At 44.0% G+C, this 21,782-nt stretch overlaps 1 protein-coding gene across 4 annotated transcripts in view; it reads left to right on the forward strand.

Moving 5' to 3' along the window:
• The window catches only part of TBCEL (tubulin folding cofactor E like), a 126,358-nt gene that overhangs the window by 94,224 nt on the left and 10,352 nt on the right, over positions 1–21,782 (forward strand). For all 4 annotated transcript variants that reach the window (XM_068121832.2, XM_078781297.1, XM_078781298.1 and 1 more), the window contains 3 exons: positions 17,461–17,587; positions 17,676–17,792; positions 19,654–20,015. In XM_068121832.2, the coding sequence (XP_067977933.2) occupies positions 17,461–17,587; positions 17,676–17,792; positions 19,654–19,978 (569 nt within the window). In that variant the 3' untranslated portion in view covers positions 19,979–20,015. The remainder of the gene's footprint in view (positions 1–17,460; positions 17,588–17,675; positions 17,793–19,653; positions 20,016–21,782) is intronic.

Genomic DNA, 21,782 nt, shown 5'->3' on the forward strand with positions numbered 1-21,782 from the left:
GAGTCCAGGAGCAGCAGGGTACGACTGGGTATGGTGGGTACAGAGAGGGATGGGTTTGGGACACAAGATTTAGAGGCAAACACAGAGTTGAGGCATTCAGCTTTTTCACGTGCGGAGTCAGCTGTGTAGCCGTTTGAGGTAAGGGAGGGGATGGAGGGGGAACAAACACCAGAAACGGATTTGACCAGACGCCACCAGGATTTGGAAGAGGGAGACAGATAAGAGAGTTCGGTCTTGAGAACGGAGAGATATTGTTTCCTGGCTCTCCTGAGGGTGGACACACACTTGTTTCGGGCTTTGTGAAAGGAAATGAGATTTCCTTCCGTTGGATTTGCTTTCCAGGAGACGAAGGCAAGTTGTTTCTGGGCAACAGCCTCACCACAAGATTCCGTGTACCATGGACGGGAGGAAGGGTATGACAACTGAAGACGAGATGGGATAAATCTGTGCATGAGAGAGAGCAATTTACTTTGGAAGAATTCCCAGGATGAGTTGATGTCAGAGGTGGTAGAGATGGGAGACCAGTCCAGATGATTGATGGCTGCTTGAAGACCGTGCCAGTTGGCCTGAGTGAAATGCCAGACTCGTCGACGCTGAGCAGGCTCCCTGAGGATGGTCAGAGAGATGTCCACTTTAACAAGGACATGATCAGATGATCCGATCGGAGCAGAAGAAGAGCAGCAGACATTTTCAGGGAAGTTAGTCATAACCAAGTCCAGAAGAGAAGATGTTCCGTTGACTGAGATCCGGGTCGGGAAATTGACAGATTGTGTCAGTCCCAGTGAGTCGCAGAAGTCCTTTGCTGAAGAGCCATGGCTGGTGAGAGAGGTACCCACACCCAGCCAACTGGCATGGTGACAATTGAAATCACCACATATGAGGAAGAGAGAGTTGGGATGAGTAGATAGAAGTTGGTCCATATCATCAGACAGCGAGATGTAGATGGAGTCATCACTGTTTGGTGGACGGTACAACACACATATGAACAAGAGGTGGGAGCGAAGGGGAAGCCGTAGCCAGAGGTATTCCTGGGGGTGAGGTGGAGAGAGTGCAGTGCAGGGCGAGTGAGGAAGAGAGTTTTTGATAAAGATAGCAACCCCGCCTCCAGGACGAGGCTCAGGTCTATCATACCGGAGGAGGGAGTAGCCCGGGAGAGATACTATGGAATCAGAGACATCATAAAGGAGGAAAGTTTCTGTTAAGCAGATCACGTCTGGTTTGACAGAAGCAACCTGTATGGAGAGATCAGTTAAGTTTGAACGAAGGCCCCAGATGTTTGAGGTCCATACCGTTAATGAAGAGGAAGGGGGAGCATCAGATACAGAACAGGGGGGAGGAGGGGTAGGGTAAGATGTGGAAGAGGTGGAAGAGATAGGGAGAGCTGTTGAAGGTGTGTCAGAGATTTCAGAATAGCTCGGAGAAAGGGAAGGATGGGGCGGACAAAAGGTTTGATGGTGATTGGGTGAGCCACAATGAGGTGTTATTTGAGGAGGAAGAGAGCAGGGGGGAGAGCGAGGCAGAAGGTTGGGGGAGATGGAGGTGAGAGTTTGAAGGGGGAAGAAGCGGGGAGGACGCTTTGAGGAGGGGGAGTGAGAGGGGGGAAATTGAGAAGCAATGAGGGTGGGGAGATTTGAAGGGGAGGGGTGAGGGGGGAGTTTGGGAGGGAAGGGACAAGGGGAGGGATTTGAAAGGGATGGGATATGGGGGAGATTTGGAGGGGAGGGGTGAGGCAGGAGTCTAGGAGGGGAGGGGCGAGGGGGCGTCTTGGCGGGGAGGGGTGAGGGGGTAGTTTAGGAGGGAGGGGGCAAGGGGGGAGATTTGAAAGGGATGGGTGATGGGGAAGATTTGGAGGGGAGGGGTGATGGGGAAGATTTGGAGGGGAGGGGTTATGGGGAAGATTTGGAGGGGAGGGGTGAGATTGGATTTTTGAAAGTGTACGATTTATGGGAAACGAACATTTATTGCAAAATGAGTTTCTTGTGACCTTCGAGTTAAAAATACGTTTAAGGACGCTGGATGGAGGATGGAGTGCAGGAGAGTTTAGGGAATGTAGAAAAAAGGCACTATAGGAGATGGATATTTTTTTTGGGATGAATTGATTTGGTGAGCAAGTCGAAAGCAGCCTTTTAAAGAAGAAGAAGAAAAAGGTGTTATAAAATATGACGGAAGACTTCCAAATAATATTTATGGCTGGATTGTTTCAAGAGAAATGACATACTATTTATTTTAATATAAAATTGCTATGAGATGAAATTATATTTTCGGTGTTGGTGTGATAGTAATTACCTAGAAAAATATATCTGAACTTACGGACATAATTTAGGCAAAATATGGCAGAATAGTTGTTGAGAGTTTAGGCACATCTCAGAATGCTTCTGCATTTAAATTTCAGTCAAATTTTACACCCTCAAGTACTGATGAAATCTCCATTTTCACATATAGTTTTGTTGAAAAACGGATGAAGATGAATAATTGACGATTATTGGGGAAAATTTTTTTTGATGGGTCTAACTGTGGAAAGTGTTATTAAGTCATAGGTAGAGGTTACAAGGAAACTAGGTGTTACTCGGAAACAAAAGTATTCAGGTGTTACCAGGAAACAAAAGTAGACAGACAAGCAAAATGAGTATAAAGACGTTGACCAACCAAGATGTTGCATATCTTTGTTGACGTTCTGACGTTGTTTATTTCAATTATGGTAGGAATTAATAGAATTGCTATTAAATGAGAATTTTCATATTAGATGTTAAAGCAACGAAGAGTTTTATGGGATTATAAGGTCATATCGCGACATTATGGGAAAGCTAATGTTAATTGTGGGATGTCAGAGAAAATGGTGTAGTTTAATGTTCACACTGTTTGGGAAAATAATGCTCTATGCAACATGATCCTAAAAAGAACCCATCCCTACATCTAAGGATCAGGAAGGGAAGAAATGGAAAATTTGAGGTATTAAAGTTACGGAACTCAAAATATCTAGGTTTGGATGTGCAATCATTAAAAATTGGGTCATTCATTGGTTTGATGATGATCCTAATATTTGATAAATATTTGATAATAATCCTAATAATTTTAATCCTAGGAATAATATTGCTAATAGTTTGTCTGAAGGCTTTGATAAATACTTGTCTAAAGCAAAAAGCGACTTCTAAGATGACAGAAGTGGGGGTTTTGGCATCACCAGGCTAGCTTATTGGTTTAGGAATGTTTAGAGGTCATTACAATGGGATCATTACTTGTGTGATCATTTATTAAATTTCATGAACAGATATGTGAAATGGATCTAATGTGAGTGTGTATGAGAAAATTTGTTGCAGGATTCGTGGAATGGTCAAGGTCGGACATGATCGTTGGAGAACTTACAGTAAATTTGGGAAAAAGAAGTGACCTTCCATAAAGTTCTCACAAAGATTTCATAGGAAGGAAGAGAATAAATTTGAAATGGAAATTCTGAAAAATTAAAAGACCTTGTATTGAACTAACACATTTGCTTAGGTGGGGGGGGGGGGGGGGGGGGGGGGGCATCATGGGGAATAGAACTGAAAGACAATTTTCGGAACAATTGATTTACCAGTTAATGAGACGCCATGAAAGTCGCATGAAATTTAATGATAACATGACTCTCACATAGAAGTCATAGGATGAAGCTGAAGGGAAAGGTGTATGCTGCATGTGGGAGGATATGTGCGTGTGTGTAACGAAGGCTGGAAAGGGCGAAAATGTGAATGGTTCGGTGAATGTGCGGAGTATCGTTGAGAGAGAGGAAGACAAATGATGAATTGCGAAAGATGATGTAAATCGAGCCTGTGATTGATGCTGTAAAGAGGAACAGGTTGAGATGGTTTGATCATGCATTGAGGAAGGATGAAAGTGACTGGTTGAGAAGAGTGATGGAAATGAATGTAGATTGAAGTAGAGGACGGATGGGGAAGACCAAGAAAGACTTGACTAAAGATGGTGGAAGAAGAAATGCGGGCAAAGGGGGTTAACAAGGAGAGATGCAGAAAATAGGGCAAAATGGAGAAGTTTGTCATGGGGACCGCAAGGCTAACCCCCGCGCTAGCAAGGAAAATGGCCTTAAAATGCATGTTGTTGTTGTTGTTGTTATCTGGCATGTGAAAATATCTGCTATTAATCTTGGGGTAAAATTTTGGGGAGAATTGACCAAGGAAGGTAAAAGGGAGCTGGAAATGTTAATAATGATAGACCAGATGGGAAAACACTGAATAATATATTGTGGGACAAAAATGTTGGTCTAAATGTTAACATTGTGTGTAGTTCTGAAAATTAATAGGCGAATGTTGATGAGCAGACTTTAAAAAATGACACCTACCCTGATATGGGAAAATAATAGTACAGAAAATTGGCAAAATTGATAAGGACTATGTATTATTATGATGTTGTGTAAGTACGCAAGGTTTGTGGTCACAAATTTCAAAGGAAATGGAAGTTATGTCTTTGGAAAGTTTTCAAAATTTGTAAGGGCTCTTCCATGGGTCTACCAAAGCATTTTTCAGTTTAATGGTAGTTGGATTTTGTAAAACTAGGGCGTGCCCGTACGTGGGTGCAAAAAAACATGCGTGCAAACAACAACAACAAAAAAAAACTTTGAAACCACGTGGCAGTAACGACCACAGAACCCCCCCCCCTCTATTTACATGAAATGGTTTGGTCCATTCGCAAAGCCAAAGCGAACGGCTTGCGAGTACGGTAGAACCCCCCCCCCCCCCCTCTATTTACATGAAATGGTTTGGTCCATTCGCAAAGCCAAAGCGAACGGCTTGCGAGTACGGTGACCATACCTTGGGAACCACTTGTCCGATTAATTTCAAACCTTGAAAAGGCACATCCTCGGGTCCCCAGCAATATACCTGGCAAGTTTCAAGTATATCGGACCCGTGGTTGTCGAGAAACAGCGGTCACAGACAAACACACACACACACACACACACAGACACACACACATACACACAGAGATTACTGGAATTATAGATAGACTAGGACGTGCCCGTACGTGGGTGCCCGTTCCTTGCCAAAAAAAAAAAAAAAAATGTCTTCGCCCATGCATGCATGGGCATGCCCATGGGCCCATGGGCATGCCCGTAAGTGCGTGATGTGACCGTACAATGAATGTATCGTCCCGACGCCGCAGCTCGGATGGCGCTGCAGTTAATCGGGCCTGTATCGGCAGAGTTATTATAAACGTGTACTACAATCGATCGTACCTTACAACAATCAACACAGATTGCAACGTCAAATAAATGAATACGCTGTCAAATGTGCCGTCCGAGGCAGCGTCTGCTCGCCACGTTCAGCATCAGTACGTCGTCACTATGACTATCCGTAAGTCCGGAAGTGACGTCCTCATTTGACTGTCCGGAAGGTCGCATATCGCAGTTACGATGAATCGCAAATTAGTTTTAATTAGTTTTAAAACATAGTTTAATGCCAACATAGCGCCAACATAGTTTGCCAACGTGAAATAAATGAATACGCTCTCAAATGTGCTGTCCGAGGCAGAGTCTGTTCGCCACGTTCGGCACACGTGATAGCTCGCTGCTCTCTGATTGGTTGAATCGTTTTTTGGACATAGCTCGGTAACTACTTCTCCGATTAATATGAAACCTTGAAAAGGCACATCCTCAGGTCCCCAGCAATATATCTGGCAAGTTTCAATTAGATCGGACCCGTGGTTGTCGAGAAACAGCGGTCACAGACAAACACACACACACACACACAGACACACAGAGATTACTGGAATTATAGATAGATATACAGACATATGTGGGTACAGACATATACTAGGGGTAAATTGACAATTTTCTGATTGGATTAAGATATGAACATACATATGGTTTAATGTAACCACAGTATAAAATAATATACAGATTTGGGACATTTTGTAAACTTCTTAAAAAGAGAAAAGTCATAAAATTCATTTTATTTAGTGAATGGAAAATATTTGCGTTAAAATAGCATGGTTGAAATGGTTAAAAGCAGTGAAGTGAAGTGAAGGTTTGGGACTAGCAGGACTAGCAGTGAACTTCTTCACTAGCAGTGAAGAAGCATGGTTAAAATCACGATCTAGTGATGGCCTCGACCTTACAAAAAAAGGGTAATGAAAATGGTCAATCATTAGTGTACTGTACGTTTTATTAGAACTAGGACGTGCCCGTACGTGGGTGCCCGTTCCTTGGTGCGGCCCAGCATCGAGTCGAGACCCAGTCACCCAGGCCGATCACCCATTCCGACCCCAAATTCCTCATCGACGATAACTAAACAATATATTATATGAATCGCACCGTACATACCTCCTTCATATATTATATGAATCGCACCGTACATACCTCCTTCTAGATCTTGTTCTTGTCTTGATATACTCACTCAGGCTCACTCTATCACGACTGAGTCCTCCCAGCTCCTCCAAATGGCGCCCGCTACGCCTCGAATTCACATCGGCCACGCCTACGCAACAACGTGTTCTGTGATTGGCTGGCCTACCCCGCAACCTGTTCTGTGATTAGTTTGGTAAATAAATCGCCATAGCTCGGTAACTACTTCTCCGATTAATATGAAACCTTGAAAAGGCACATCCTCAGGTCCCCAGCAATATACCTGGCAAGTTTCAAGTATATCGGACCCGTGGTTGTCGAGAAACAGCGGTCACAGACAAACACACAGACACACACACATACACACACACATACACACACACATACACACAGAGATTACTGGAATTATAGATAGATAGATATGTTATGATTTTGTGTTATAATTAAGGATATCAACGCGATGTAATGGTAAATCTTTCAAAGGGAGGGAAAATACAAAACGTATGAACTATTGGACGTGCTGTTACATAGTTTTAAATAAAAACGTGATGTTACGTGCACCAACACCATACATTTTTGATAACTTGGGACATCTACATACAGGTGTCATTTGTATTCACTCGTTAATTTGTATTCACTCCCCTTGTCCCTTCCCTCCCAAACTCCCCCCTCACCCCTCCCCTTCAAATCTCCCCACCCTCATTGCTTCTCAATTTCCCCCTGCTCACTCCCCCTCCTCAAAGCGTCCTCCCCGCTTCTTCCCCCTTCAAACTCTCACCTCCATCTCCCCCAACCTTCTGCCTCGCTCTTCCCCCTCCTCAAATAACACCTCATTGTGGCTCGCCCAATCACCATCAAACCTTTTGTCCGCCCCATCCTTCCCTTTCTCCGAGCTATTCTGAAATCTCTGACACACCTTCAACAGCTCTCCCTACCTCTTCCACCTCTTCCACATCTTACCCTACCCCTCCTCCCCCCTGTTCTGTATCTGATGCTCCCCCTTCCTCTTCATTAACGGTATGGACCTCAAACATCCGGGGCCTTCGTTCAAACTTAACTGATCTCTCCATACAGGTTGCTTCTGTCAAACCAGACGTAATCTGCTTAACAGAAACTTTCCTCCTTTATGATGTCTCTGATTCCATAGTATCTCTCCCGGGCTACTCCCTCCTCCGGTATGATTGACCTGAGCCTCGTCCTGGAGGCGGGGTTGCTATCTTTATCAAAAACTCTCTTCCTCACTCGCCCTGCACTGCACTCTCTCCTCCTCACCCCCAGGAATACCTCTGGCTCCGGCTTCCCCTTCGCTCCCACCTCTTGTTCATATGTGTGTTGTACCGTCCACCAAACAGTGATGACTCCATCTACATCTCGCTGTCTGATGATATGGACCAACTTCTATCTACTCATCCCAACTCTCTCTTCCTCATATGTGGTGATTTCAACTGTCATCATGCCAGTTGGCTGGGTGTGGGTACCTCTCTCACCAGCCATGGCTCCTCAGCAAAGGACTTCTGCGACTCACTGGGACTGACACAATCTGTCAATTTCCCGACTCGGATCTCAGTCAACGGAACATCTTCTCTTCTGGACTTGGTTATGACTAACTTCCCTGAAAATGTCTGCTGCTCTTCTTTTGCTCCGATCGGATCATCTGATCATGTCCTTGTTAAAGTGGACATCTCTCTGACCATCCTCAGGGAGCCTGCTCAGCGTCGACGAGTCTGGCATTTCACTCAGGCCAACTGGCACGGTCTTCAAGCAGCCATCAATCATCTGGACTGGTCTCCCATCTCTACCACCTCTGACATCAACTCATCCTGGGAATTCTTCCAAAGTAAATTGCTCTCTCTCATGCACAGATTTATCCCATCTCGTCTTCAGTTGTCATACCCTTCCTCCCGTCCATGGTACACGGAATCTTGTGGTGAGGCTGTTGCCCAGAAACAACTTGCCTTCGTCTCCTGGAAAGCAAATCCAACGGAAGGAAATCTCATTTCCTTTCACAAAGCCCGAAACAAGTGTGTGTCCACCCTCAGGAGAGCCAGGAAACAATATCTCTCCGTTCTCAAGACCGAACTCTCTTATCTGTCTCCCTCTTCCAAATCCTGGTGGCGTCTGGTCAAATCCGTTTCTGGTGTTTGTTCCCCCTCCATCCCCTCCCTTACCTCAAACGGCTACATAGCTGACTCCGCACGTGAAAAAGCTGAATGCCTCAACTCTGTGTTTGCCTCTAAATCTTGTGTCCCAAACCCATCCCTCTCTGTACCCACCATACCCAGTCGTACCCTGCTGCTCCTGGACTCCGTGTCCTTTCCTCCTGACAAGGTGGAAAAGTTTCTGTCAACCCTCGACTCTGATTCTGCAACTGGACCCGACGGCATCAGCCCACGGGTCCTAAAATCCTGCTCTGCTGCTCTATCTCACCCTCTCTCTGTTCTCTTCACCCTCTCTTTTGCTCAAGGTCAACTGCCATCTGCTTGGAAATCAGCCAACATCACCGCTTTGCACAAAAAAGGTGCAAAAACAGATCCTAGCAACTACAGACCAATCAGCCTTCTCCCAATTATCAGCAAAGTCATGGAATCCATCATTGCTTCTGATATGAAATCTTTCCTCTTCTCCAATGGCTTGATCTCTGATCATCAATTTGGTTTCAGACCAGGTCACTCTACTCTGGACATGCTGCTTCTGCTGTCTCAACAATGGATGGAGGTCCTCAATGCCAAACAGGAAATTAGAGCTGTCTCCCTCGACATATCACGTGCCTTCGACACGGTCTGGCACCCCGCTCTGCTCACCAAACTCTCCTCCTTTGGTATCCATGGAAATCTCCACGCATGGCTGGCGGACTTCCTCTCTAGTCGTCGTCAACGTGTGGCCCTGAATGGGTTTCTCTCATCTCCTCTTCCTGTTCAGGCTGGAGTTCCCCAAGGCAGTGTTCTGGGCCCCGTGCTTTTTCTGGTCTTCATCAATGATCTCTCTGACTCTCTCGAAAATCCTCTCTATCTCTTTGCTGATGACTCCACTCTCTGCCGCTCCATTCCTCTTCCCTCAGATCGGCAGTCTGCTGCCTCCTCACTCTCTGAAGACCTGGACAAAATCACAGACTGGTCAAACAAGTGGAACATGTCTTTCAATCCTGACAAATCTCACACTCTTACTATGTCTCTCCGAAAAGATCGACTGGACAACCCTCCCATCTACTTTCTCAACAATCCTCTCCAAGAAGTTCTGTCGCTCAAGATTTTGGGTCTCACTATCTGCCATGATCTTTCTTGGGAAAACCACATTTCCAAGCTGGCCTCCAAAGCCAGTCGCCGACTGGGCATCCTCCGTCGTGCGAAGTCCTTCCTCGGCACACCTGAGCTCCTCACCACATACAAGGCTTTCATCCGCAGCTCAATGGAATACTGTTCTCCCCTATGGGCCGGTGCTCCTGCCTCACACCTAGCTCGGCTTCACGCTGTTGAAACCAAAGCTTTCAGAATTATTGGAATCTCCCGCGATGAAGCTATCTCTGAGGGCCTTTCACTCACTCACCGCAGGCAGGTAGGTGGTCTTTCTGTCTTCTACCGACTCCTCTCCGGCCTTGCACCCCCAGCTCTCTCTGTGCTCTGTCCCCCAAATATTCCTACAGGTCGCACAAGATCTGCCAGCAACCCTCTGATGGTTAAACTGCCGAAATCTCGGCTCTCCGCTCACCTTCACTCTTTCATTCCTCTTTTCTCCCGCCTCTGGAACAAACTCCCTCACTCCCTTCAATCCCACTCCTCCCTCCAGGTCTTTAAAACAGCTGTTCACCACCATCTCTTATCTTCCCCCATCCAAAACCTTGATCTTTTCTACCCCCGCTAATTCACCCCAGATCCACCTTGTTTGAAATTCCAACTTCTTTCCTGGAAGTCCTGGCAGTGTCCATATGTTTTATACCTCTCCCACTGCCCCCTTCCCACGCCCCCCCCCCCAAAGCCCTCGCCCTCTCTCAGATCTCTCGATGTCTCCATGTCTCTCGGTCCCTGCTCTCAAATGTTGTGTTTGTGTCCTTCCCCCTCTCTCCCCCTCTCTCCCCATCTTGTCTACCGCTCCCTATGTTATATGTTTTATGTGTGGGTTTGTCTTTCTGTGTGTTCATGTGATTAATGTTCGCTCTTTCACGAGCCTCGATATTGTATACAAAAAAAAAAGAAAAAAAAAAAAGTGTAACTACGAAAATTGTAAAATTTGATGATGAAACGAGGTTATTTTTCTTGTAAAAATGATAAAAGTAAAAGGATGTTCAAGTGAACTTTGTGCTGTGAAAAGAATGTCAAGTTAATGGAAAGGGTTTTTTTTTGATTAAATTTGTTCAATTTGTGTTCAAATGATCAATGTTTATCACAAGTCATGATAAATTAATGGAATTAATGCTCCAAATTAATGGAATGAAATGTAAATCTTGAACCAGATGGAAAACTGGCCTCACTGAAGGAAGAGTGGAATTATGTGATATTTATATTATTTTTAATGAATGGTGTTGATGTTTTATAAGGTGGATGAAAAAGGGAAGGAAACGGTGCCCTGGGGGCATGCACCTGTTACATAGCTACTATCTGTCCGTTGAATGAACTGTTACGGATGAGAAGTACAATGATATTGTAATCATTGTTGAAATGTCACAAATTTATTTTTCGGATTGTAGGTTATTTGATGTCTAATGGGATTAATGTGAATGTTAGGAACATTTTGATAAGAAATATGGATGTATGGCATTACTAAAAGAAACCAAGCAATTGAGAGTTCTTGGGTTAATGGGATCTAATGCATCTACAAGTTGATGGTTTATTAAAATATTTTTAGTTCTGGATGATACTAAAACGATGAACAATGTTGACAATATACAAAGAATGTGACTTGTTATTTTTTGGGGGAAAACATGTCGTTTAAAATAATTGGCTAAGTTTAAAAAAATGAAGATGTTCTACAGAACTCTTACGATTATTTATATGAATAACGGACTATTCCATGGCGAGAGAAAATGGTTGATATTAATAAAAAGGAGAGGAGGAAAATACAGATCTTGGCAACAGATTTGTAAAATAATGAATGTGAGATAATGAAAATAATGTGAAAGAAAATTGTTAAGGATGGGACAATTGAGGCCCATTGTATTATTATTATTATTTTTGTTTATTTGTTATAAAATAAAGAAAAAAAGGAGAGCTAATGATGATTTCAAGGAATTATGTGCTGAAAGTAATATAATTATGTGTTTCAGACATTTTTAAATTTTTGTTGGAAGATTGATACGAAGGAGATCTGTGATAATTATGATAAGAATACATAAATGGTTAATTTTGGATTCTTGCTTTGATTCGATTTTGGGAAAAAAGATTTTGCTAATGCTTGGATGAGCACCTGTGAATCACACGAGACATTTTGGAAGTAAAATATGAAAGTAAGGTTGATGAAAGAAGACGAATTATTTAAAAATTACAGTAAGATTGATTTCCTTCTCACCTTCTGGTGAGAGGACCACATGATTGTGCAAATGTGATGAAATACATGCTAATATTTGAGATTTCTGGGTGATTGAATTTTGGGTATTTTTGTGAGGAAAAAGGGAAATATAATTTGGAAGATTTATTGAATACCCTGGTGTTGGTGTAGCGGCTAGGGTGCCAGCTTAGGATCCTAGGATCCTGGGTTCGAATCCCGGTCGATCGCTGAATTAACGCCAGGGGGGTTGACTCAGCCTGTCATCCTTCCGAGGTCGGCTAATTGAGTACCAGTTCACTGGTAATTCCCTGTGTCGTAAAAAAAAAAGGCGACAAACCGGGTTGGCGGCAGGAAGGGCATCCGGCCATAAAACATTGCTTCAAAAAGGGGACCAACAAAAACAACAACAACCACGGTGCCCGAAAAAGGCCAACCCCTGCTTTGCGGGGAAAAATGGCCTCTAAAGGTGGGGGTTTTTTCTTTTAAAATTGAATACATTCATATGCACTTTGGTTATGCTGGAAACATGTACACCCTTGATTTAATATGTTTTGTTCGGGTGTTACACATGAAATATAATCTTTCAAATGTTCTAGGGGAACTTGTGAACCAATGTAAATTGTTATAAGGTTGGACATAATCGGGATATTGATTGCATTGTCAGTTATAATGTGTTAATTCTATATTCTTAAAATGATTTGCTTGATCCAGTGTGTTGGAAAACAGGCTCTGGTGTGGTTAAATGAAAGAGGAGAGTAACCCACCTGTAATAATCAAAAAGAAGCTTTGGAAGAGTTACTGGAGATTTTGATGAGTGAATTTGGCTGGCTCAAGATGAAATTATTATGGCATGCACCTCCAAAACATGGAAAGACAATTTCCTTTGGAAAATGGAAAATTGTGGTTCACCTACCCTTGCTGGAGTTTCAAGATGACCATTTGCCTGAACCACATTGTTATAAGTGGGTTGAAAGCAACCACCTGTTTCAGTACACACCTGTTTTGGAGCTCACATCAACTGCCAAAGTTTCTTCTTCCATTGGCTGTTTCTGGTGTGCATCACTCCTGATGTTCCAACATCACATCACGCTGCTGATTGCCAAAGGAGGGTGAGTCCTGGATGGGACTGCTGGACCGTGCTGGACACTGGGCCTTCATGGCTCTGCTGGCTGTTTATGGTGTGCATCATGGATCAATTGGACATCATGATCCTGGAACCTTTATCGATGCACCTCCAGCTTTGGTCCTCACCTCACACAATTCTGCTGATTGAGCTGGATTTGTGCAGCTCCTCACACTCTTCTTGAGAGGGCAGGTCAGACGAAACTGGACGACAGCCTTGGTGAAGATCTGCTAATGCTTGTTGCAAGAATGGCAGTGATGCTGCCTGCTGTGCAGGGTCGTTTTGTGATCTTGCCCATCCACAACCATATTGGTGATTCAACGTGCAATGGCTGGTGTTCTGCTGAAACATGGCAGATTGTGCATTGCAAGATACAGAGAAGATTGTGACCTGTAAGGATCACTCCTTGATGACAGGAGCACAGAGTTCCAGCGTTCATCCTGCTGCAGAGGATCACTTGAAGGAAAGAGCTCTGCAACAGACTGAACTCTCAACAACGGAGGTATTCAACAAGCAAGACGATGCCTAATAACAAACAAACTTTTCCATCAGGATGGTGTATGCATGCCGTAGGTAGAGCAGGTTTAAAATTCGGAATGATTGTTCCTCAAAATAGGGTCAACCTGTGACAGATGACTAAATTGAACACTTCTATGTTGTGGCCCTGGATACAGGACCAGAGGAGAGATTGTGGAAGTGTAAATTTCTATGAGCCTCAACCCTGCAACCCGAGTCTGCAGGTGTTTTTTTATGGTTTCTATGCAAACTTTGCGATCTCCCTGCAGTTGGAAAGTTATCTCCGGGACAGGCCCAGATTCTTAGTATAAGGCAATGGCAGATCGCATATTGCCATGGCAAAATCATTTTTTCTAACTGAAGGGAATATGTAATACAGATGGGATGTTTTTTCCAAATAATGTAAGGATGGACCGAGTTTGTCTTATTGGATAAAAGATATTGTTTTCTTTGTAAATAATTATATAATACAACTGATGCCATAATGTCTGACAAGGCAATCGCTAAATCATTAAGGTTGTTTACCAATGTACTCGGTGAGCAAGCTTTCATTGTGAGTAAGTCTGAAACTAGATACGTGAAATGCAAAGTACTTGGTAATTATCTCAGAGTCAAACAATGAACGGATAATCTAATCCGCTCTGCGCTGAGATAATCCGCTCTGCGCTGAGATAATCCGCTCTGCGCTGAGATAATCCGCTCTGCGCTGAGATAATCCGGTCTGCGCTGAGATAATCTTACTTAGGAGTTTATTTAACAAATAGTTTGAATGAAATTGCCAGCGTTCTCAGGAAAATCTCTCGACAAGAACGATAATTAAACACTGAATCAAAATAGCTTATTAGTATTTAATAAGGGTTAACCTTTTGTGGGATTGCAGTAGGATTTGCAGATTGAAAAAGGAGGGGGATTGCCATAGCTATTGAAGTGACTGTTTTATTTTGAAGTTTTAACATGACATCAAAAAACCCATGTTGCTGGTGTGTTAATTCGTAATATGGTATAATAATGGAGGCGCTGTAATTATTTGGTTTTGGCTAAGGATAATATTGTTAAAAAAGTGTGCTTTGAAATAGAGTAAGTGGTCTTTGTTCTTGTCGTGTCAAAAGTGAGTAAAAAGATATATCCTCTTCACTAAAGAATGACCTTTTTTTTTCTTTTTCTTTTTTGTATAGTGAATCGAGGCTCGTGAAAGAGCTAACATTTACTTCACAAACAAATCAACCAGACAAACAAAATATATAAAAAGAGGGAGCGGAAAACAAGATGGGGAGAGAAGGGGAAGCACACAAACACAACATTTGAGAGCAGGGAGATGTGTGGAAGGGAGAGGGCTTGGGGGGAGGAGGCGTGGGAAGGGGGGGGGGGGGTGGAGGGAGAAGTATAAAACACAAGGACACCAAGGACTTCCAGGACAGAAGTTGGTATTTCAAAAAAGTGGAATTGGGGTGAAATTAGCGGGGTAGAAAAGACCAAGGTTTTGGATGGGGGAAGATAAGAGATGGTGGTGAACAGCTGTTTTAAAGACCTGGAGGGTGGAGTGGGATTGAAGAGAGTGAGGGAGTTTGTTCCAGAGGTGGGAGAAAAGAGGAATGAAGGAGTGAAGGTGAGCAGAGAGTCTTGATTTTGGCAGTTTGACCATAAGAGGGTTGTCGGCAGATCTTGTGCGACCTGTAGGAATATTTGCGGGACAGAGCCTAGAGAGAGCTGGGGGGCAAGGCCAGAGAGGAGTTGGTAGAAGAATGTTCTTGATGACCTTCAGATGTTCTTGAAGGGATTGGAGAGACAGGGCTCCGAGGTGTTCTGCAGGAGACAATGGAGGGCAGAAAACTGCATTGAATAATTTGGGATGCAAACCTGCTCTCAGCGGGGGACACCCTCGTCTCAAGATTCCTCCGATGCTTGCGCCCTGCCACCCAAACTTTGCCCAACCAATCCTATTGCTCTCCTCCCCTCTCTTCACTCCTCCCCCCTCCACTTGTCCCCTCCCACCCAAACTTTGCCCAACCAATCCTACTGCTCTCCTCCCCTCTCTTCACTCCTCCCCCTCCACTTGCTCCTCCCACTTGAAACTGTATAAAAAATCAGAACGAATGACTAAATAACCAGGATACTTCACTTGGCTGGTCGATTTTGTGTGTTAACTGTATACTGTGCATGCTGGTGTTTAGTATGATATTTCTTTGTGCATCCCTACTGTACCAGGATTTTCACTCTGGACTTTGACCTAAGATTTGTTGTAAATCTTCCTTGTGTGTTTTTGTGAATTGTACCATACTCTCCTTGGTTTGATAAGGGTTATTGTTTTCTTGCTATGTATTTCTTTGAAGACAGAAAGTGTTATCCTCCTCGGGAATTAAAATTTGTGACTCTCTTCTGACAAGTTGATGGACATTAAATTTTTGGTTCACATCCATTACATACTACTGTAGGAAAAATATCCTTAACAGTGACAAGAACAAGCCGATTAGATTTTAGTTCTGGTCCGGATCCAGATCTGGCCGATCAGTGGGATGCAAAATGTGAAGTGTTCACCTGGCGGAGGTTTGCTCTCTACCGAGTGCTGTTCTTGTTTGAACTGTTGTGGTGTTATTAGCCCTTTTGCCCCCGTTGGACTGAGTCCGAAACAGAGGCTTATGGATTGGGTCTCGGATTGGGTCCACAACCATATCTCGGAGATGTATGGACCGATTTTGTTTATACCTGGCACAAAGACAATAAATACGTGATGGTTATACATATGCACATCATTTTGTTTTGCGACTTGATCAAAGAAGACCGACTGGCGGCCATTTTAGTTATTTTAAAAAAAAAAAAAAACCCCCACGATATTGACCACATCCTCAACCGTTTCTCAGACATGCATTTACCAATGTTGTTCAAACTTGGCACACATATAACGAATGATGCCCTGCATGTGTATGTCATTTATTTTCGAGATCAGATTCAAGATGGCCGACCGGTGGCCATTTTGTGACTTAAACATGTCCCCAACCATTTTTCGACACAAAGAACCGATTTTGTTCAAACTTGGCACAAAGACAATACATGAGAGTATACATATGGAAAATATTATGTTTTGTAATCCAACCAAATATGGCCGACTGACGGCCTTTAACTCCATACAGCCAACTTAATAAAACCATGGGGGCTGTGACATTTTCTGTGTGGGGGCTATTTCTCTTTGTTAAAAGTTTTAACTTTAGCTTCATAACCACCTTAACTGGTATCTTTCTAAAACGATAACGATATGAATCGTTTGTAAAATCTAGCTGAGAGATTTTTTTATGGGGTGTAAGGCTTGTGGAAGAGCTGCAATACTAAACACACTCACACGCACACACGCACACACGCACACACACACACACACACACACACACACACACACACACACACACGACAACAGCAAACTTGACTTCAGAAAAACACAGCCACTGAACTTGGGGGTTGGAGGGCCGGGAGAGTAATGTTACTTCCTGGAGTACGATGGGTACCTGCACCATCATCTTTATGACATCACTTTTATCTCTGCACTCAGCAGGACAATTTAAGGATGAATTTCCTCCTCCCCATGGATGCCAATCCACGGGTTGGATGTTTGATGCAACGTGATCAATGTTGTGTCAAACACGACAGTTGTTTGTGAACAGTTCGTTTGTGATCATCACTTTTGTCTTCGCAGCAGGAAGTGATTGGGGCGAGGGGGGGGGGGGGGGGTGGCAGAGAGAACGAAATAAAAGTTTTCTGATTAAATGTTTTTTGTTTTTTTTCTGATATCACTAAATAAATTATTTTACGAAAACATTTCTTGCTAGTTGTATTTGATGTAGTTATAATGTCTAACCAGAGGGAATCAGGAAAGAATCATATTGGCACATTAATTTCAAATCACATGTTTCTCTTTAATCATACTGATACCCCCAAATTCTTCATACAGGATAGCTATCATATATGAAACTTGAAATACCTCACCTTGTAAATTAGGCAAGTTATGCAATTTTTTTTTGTGTAGCGCTGGGAGAATGGAGTGACATAGAGAGGCTTACGGCCTTACCAGCCCTCACGGACCTTCGCCTGCTTGGGATCCCCCTCTTGAAGGCCCACTCTGCTACAGAGCGGCGCAAGCTGTCCATCGCCAGGTAGAACACACCCGTCGTCTTAATATGCAAGCTTTCATTTGAGATGAAGCACTTGTGTAAACCTTTGCTGTGGTGTTCATGTGCGTAGGTTGCCTTGTGTGCGTTCTCTCAACGGTAGCTGGATCTTTCCAGAAGAGAGGGAAGACGCTGAGAGATTTTTCCTACGACACTACATGGACACGGATCCCGCATTGCTGCCACCACGGTATTGTAGCAGCACATCGATTGCTATATTGCGCTGTACAACCACGTCGCATGATGCCATCAAAATGTACCTTCCTACCATCTTGATTGCTTTTTATATACTAGCAACGGTACCTGCCCTAGGGCCGCAGCTTCAATTGGGAGGCCCAAATGAAAAGGCAAAATATCAGAAATTGAAGGCTTTTTTTTATTTTAAACGATTCATATAAACATCCATTGAATCGTATCACACGCAAATCATCAAAATCTAAACAGTACATGGCGCCCATTTTGAAAAAAGATTGAACTCTGCAAAACCGGTCGCCGCTGCATGTCTTTCTCAGTCGCACGTTTATGTGTGAAGAGTGCGCACCGAATCTGTAACACGGAAGCGGCTGCTACGCGTCTTTCTCAGTCGCACGTTTGTGTGTGAAGAGTGCACGCCGAATCTGTAATACGGAAGCGGCTGCTACGCATCTTTCTCAGTCGCACGTTTATGTGTGAAGAGTGTACGCCGAATCTGTAATATGAAAGCGGCTGCAACGCGTCTTTCTCTTTTGCACGTTTATGTGTGAAGAGTGCACGCCGAATCTGTAATACGGAAGCGGCTGCTATGCGTCTTTCTCAATCGCACGTTTATGTGTGCAGAGTGCATGCCGAATCTGTAATACGAAAGCGGCTGCTACGCGTCTTTCTCAGTCGCACGTTTATGTTTGATGAGTGCGCGCCAAATCTGTAACACGGAAGCGGCCGCTACACCTGTTTCTCAGTCACTTTGCACATCCTGCCATGTTACTTCGGAGCCGCACGTTTATATAGGAAGAGTTCGTCAGGAGTCGATCAACTCTCTCCTGGTACGTAGAATAAATAGTATTTGTAGAATTTCAATAAAAGCCACATCACTGTTCATATCGGTAAATATTATTCCATCGTGTTTGGAAAAACTGGAAAAGTGGAAAAATTGGAAAAACAATATGGCCTATTTTACTCCCAGGGGTCCCAGGAATACCCACCCAAAATATCGTTGCGATCGGTTGAGCCGTTTTTGCGGTACCTTCGAACGGACGGACGGACATCTGGTGAATTATAGTAAGATTTATTTTTACACATGTTGACAAATAATAATACACCTTTCACCTCATAATATTGGCTTCATGTGAGGCTGTATCAACTTCACAGCAATTGTGAGGCTGAAATAACATGGGCGTTGGGGTAAAGATTTGACGTTGCAGCACTTTCAGCCAATCATGTTGATCTCCTTACGCAAGGCACAGCATTGCAGTTCAAAATGTACAATAAAAGTGTTCGGGTCGAGCACGATTCTACCTCTTCTTTCTAAATGATCCTCATTGATTACTTTGAAGTGTTTTCCGGGCTTCGCTTACTGATGCAGCACCTAGTTATTAATAGGTCTTGCTTCACTCTGATATTTGCACTTGTAACCTCATAAAATGCATTGTATACCTATTGTAATGGGCTGACAGGATGGCCTAAAGGTAAGCGCACACTCCTTTAAGCTATCTCGTCTGGGTTCGAATCTCGACCCAGCTATAAACAGTCATCCTGGTGCTTTACAGGCAGGGCGATTCATCAATGTGTGTGCCGTCCCTAGGATGGATGTCAAACCGGCGCCAGCATTCGTTGGTGGATGTTAAAGATCCCATGGTGTCCTTCGCAAAGAGTAGGCGAGTTATCGCCAGCACCATGAACAAATTTTTTTAAATCTTACCTTAACCAGCAGAGGGCACTGCATCAGTCACAGCAAGGGGCACACCCTCAGCCAATGAGGCTACCCCTCAGCCAATGAAGAAGATGAATGAATTTAATGTAATTGGATGAAGGATTGTTACAATCTCTAACTTCACTGTTAATTCCCTTCACAGTTACTTCGAGCTCCTGGCCCACTACGGCCAGCTTCAGCAGCTGGCAGACATCGATCTTCGACCCCAAGAACACGCGGAAGTCTCCGTTCGATGTGATGACAAAGTGTCATCCTGTTTCGTCCGTCTCAACCAAACTGTTACGGAGCTACGTAGGGAGTTGCGCACAGTATGCACCCTGCCATCTGGTGCACTGCGCCTGTTCCACGTCGTACGTGAAGACAACATGATTTGGCACCCAGAGGAGATGCGAGTGGGCACGAGGCAATTGCACTCGTTTGGCATCCGTGATGGGGATGAGATCCTGGTGCAACGCAAGGGAAAGTAATAGGAAATCGCTGAACACAGCTATGTTAAAACAACAGGTATTGGCTGGCACCTGGGCTGTGCTTTGAGAGGTTTTTGTCACCTGTTTAGAGGGAAGCGAACTGAAAGCGGAGGCAATATTTGAGGAATATTACAACTGAACTTTATTGTGAAAATGGATGGTATTGCAAAATCAAGGAGATAGAGAGAGATGGAGAGAGAGGACAAGAGAGATGAGAGAGCGGAGGAGAGGGGAGGGGAGCAGAGGGCAGGAGAGGGGTGGGGAGCAGAGGGCAGGAGAGGGGAGGGGAGCAGAGGGCCGGAGAGGGGAGGGGAGCAGAGGACAGAAGAGGGGAGGGGAGGAGAGGAGATAAGAGAGCGGAGGAGTGGAGAGGAGAGAGTGGAGGAGAGGGGGGGGGGAGGAGAGGACAGAAGAGTAGAGGGGAGGGGAGCAGAGGACAAAAGAGGAGAGGGGAGGGGAGCAGAGTGGGGAGGAGGAGGAGGAGAGAGAAGACAAGAGGAGGAGGAGAGAGAGAAGACAAGAGGAGGAGGAGAGAGAGAAGACAAGAGGAGGATGAGAGAGAGAAGACGAGAGGAGGAGGAGAGAGAAGAGGGAGAGAGATAGTCCTTGAGCCAACCGGCCATTTTTTGAAGTGAATGCTCCGGGGGGGGGGGGGAGTAATTCTCATTATGATTTTCCATTAGACCAATGTCTCAAGTGTCAGAAAAGGTGTGATGGACATCTGAGAACGGTAGCTTAGTGCCCGGATGGACGCCATCTTTGAAACCACCCAGCTCGAAAATGCCCATTTGGTGGGGTACATTGTTGCACGTGTATCTGGACTTCTATACTAGCTATCGATGTGCGGTTGACGACTAAATATACGTCCGATGTGTACCGTCTAAATAAAAAATAATATGAAGCATTTTGTTTTAGATTAATTATTATAAAAATCAATTTTATCGAAAAAAAATCATATATTTTTCAATATTTTATTATTAGACTTGTACTTTTTTTTAGTGAAACAACACTGGTATGATTTTCCAAATTATGCATTGTTCTACACCGTTTATCTGTCTATAAAAATAACTCAAAAACTAAAACATATCATCCACCACGAGTGTACAGAAAAAATATATGAAAAGGCATGCACTTTCCACAAACCGAAACTATGTCAGTTGGAATTTCCCGCCGATAATCAACCCACAGAACCCAGTGCCGAAAGTGACGTCAGTCTATTCTATATCTATATTCTATATTCTATATCTCAGTCTGAGATTTGTTGCGGTGACCTGATTAATTTCTGAGGGGGGGGGGGGGGGGGTGGCTTAAGAACTAAAAGTGAACATGTTAGATGGCGCCACATACAACTCTATTATAGAGTTGTATTGTGGCGCCATCTAACATGTTCACTGACTTGGATGAGTATGTCTATGTAAGCTGGCGAGCTTTTCGGATATCGGAGTAATCTAACGTCAGTCTTTTTGTTCTTTCAGCTGAGATGGCCGGTGTCGAGGCGAAACGGGCGAAGATTGAACCTGAGTCCGGAACGTGCATCCTGTGCAGCAAGAAGTCGCCACTCTCTGAACTAAGCAAGGCAGCGGGCAACAGTTCTTGGAAGACATTGTGTGATGCAGCCGCAGTTAGAAACTTTTATCCAATTCTAAAGCTCGTCCAAGAAGGCGCAGTTGAACTTCCTAATATTCCAATATTATACCATAGGGCTTGTAGATCAGACTTCACTCACAAAAACCACCTAGCTACTTTGACCAATGCAGCTAGAAGTTCTTCAGTTGATACTGGCGATGCGGTGCGACGGCGATCA

This window comes from Myxine glutinosa, chromosome 7 (assembly GCF_964187855.1).
Source record: "Myxine glutinosa chromosome 7, kmMyxGlut1.1, whole genome shotgun sequence".
NCBI classification, from domain to species: domain Eukaryota; kingdom Metazoa; phylum Chordata; class Myxini; order Myxiniformes; family Myxinidae; genus Myxine; species Myxine glutinosa.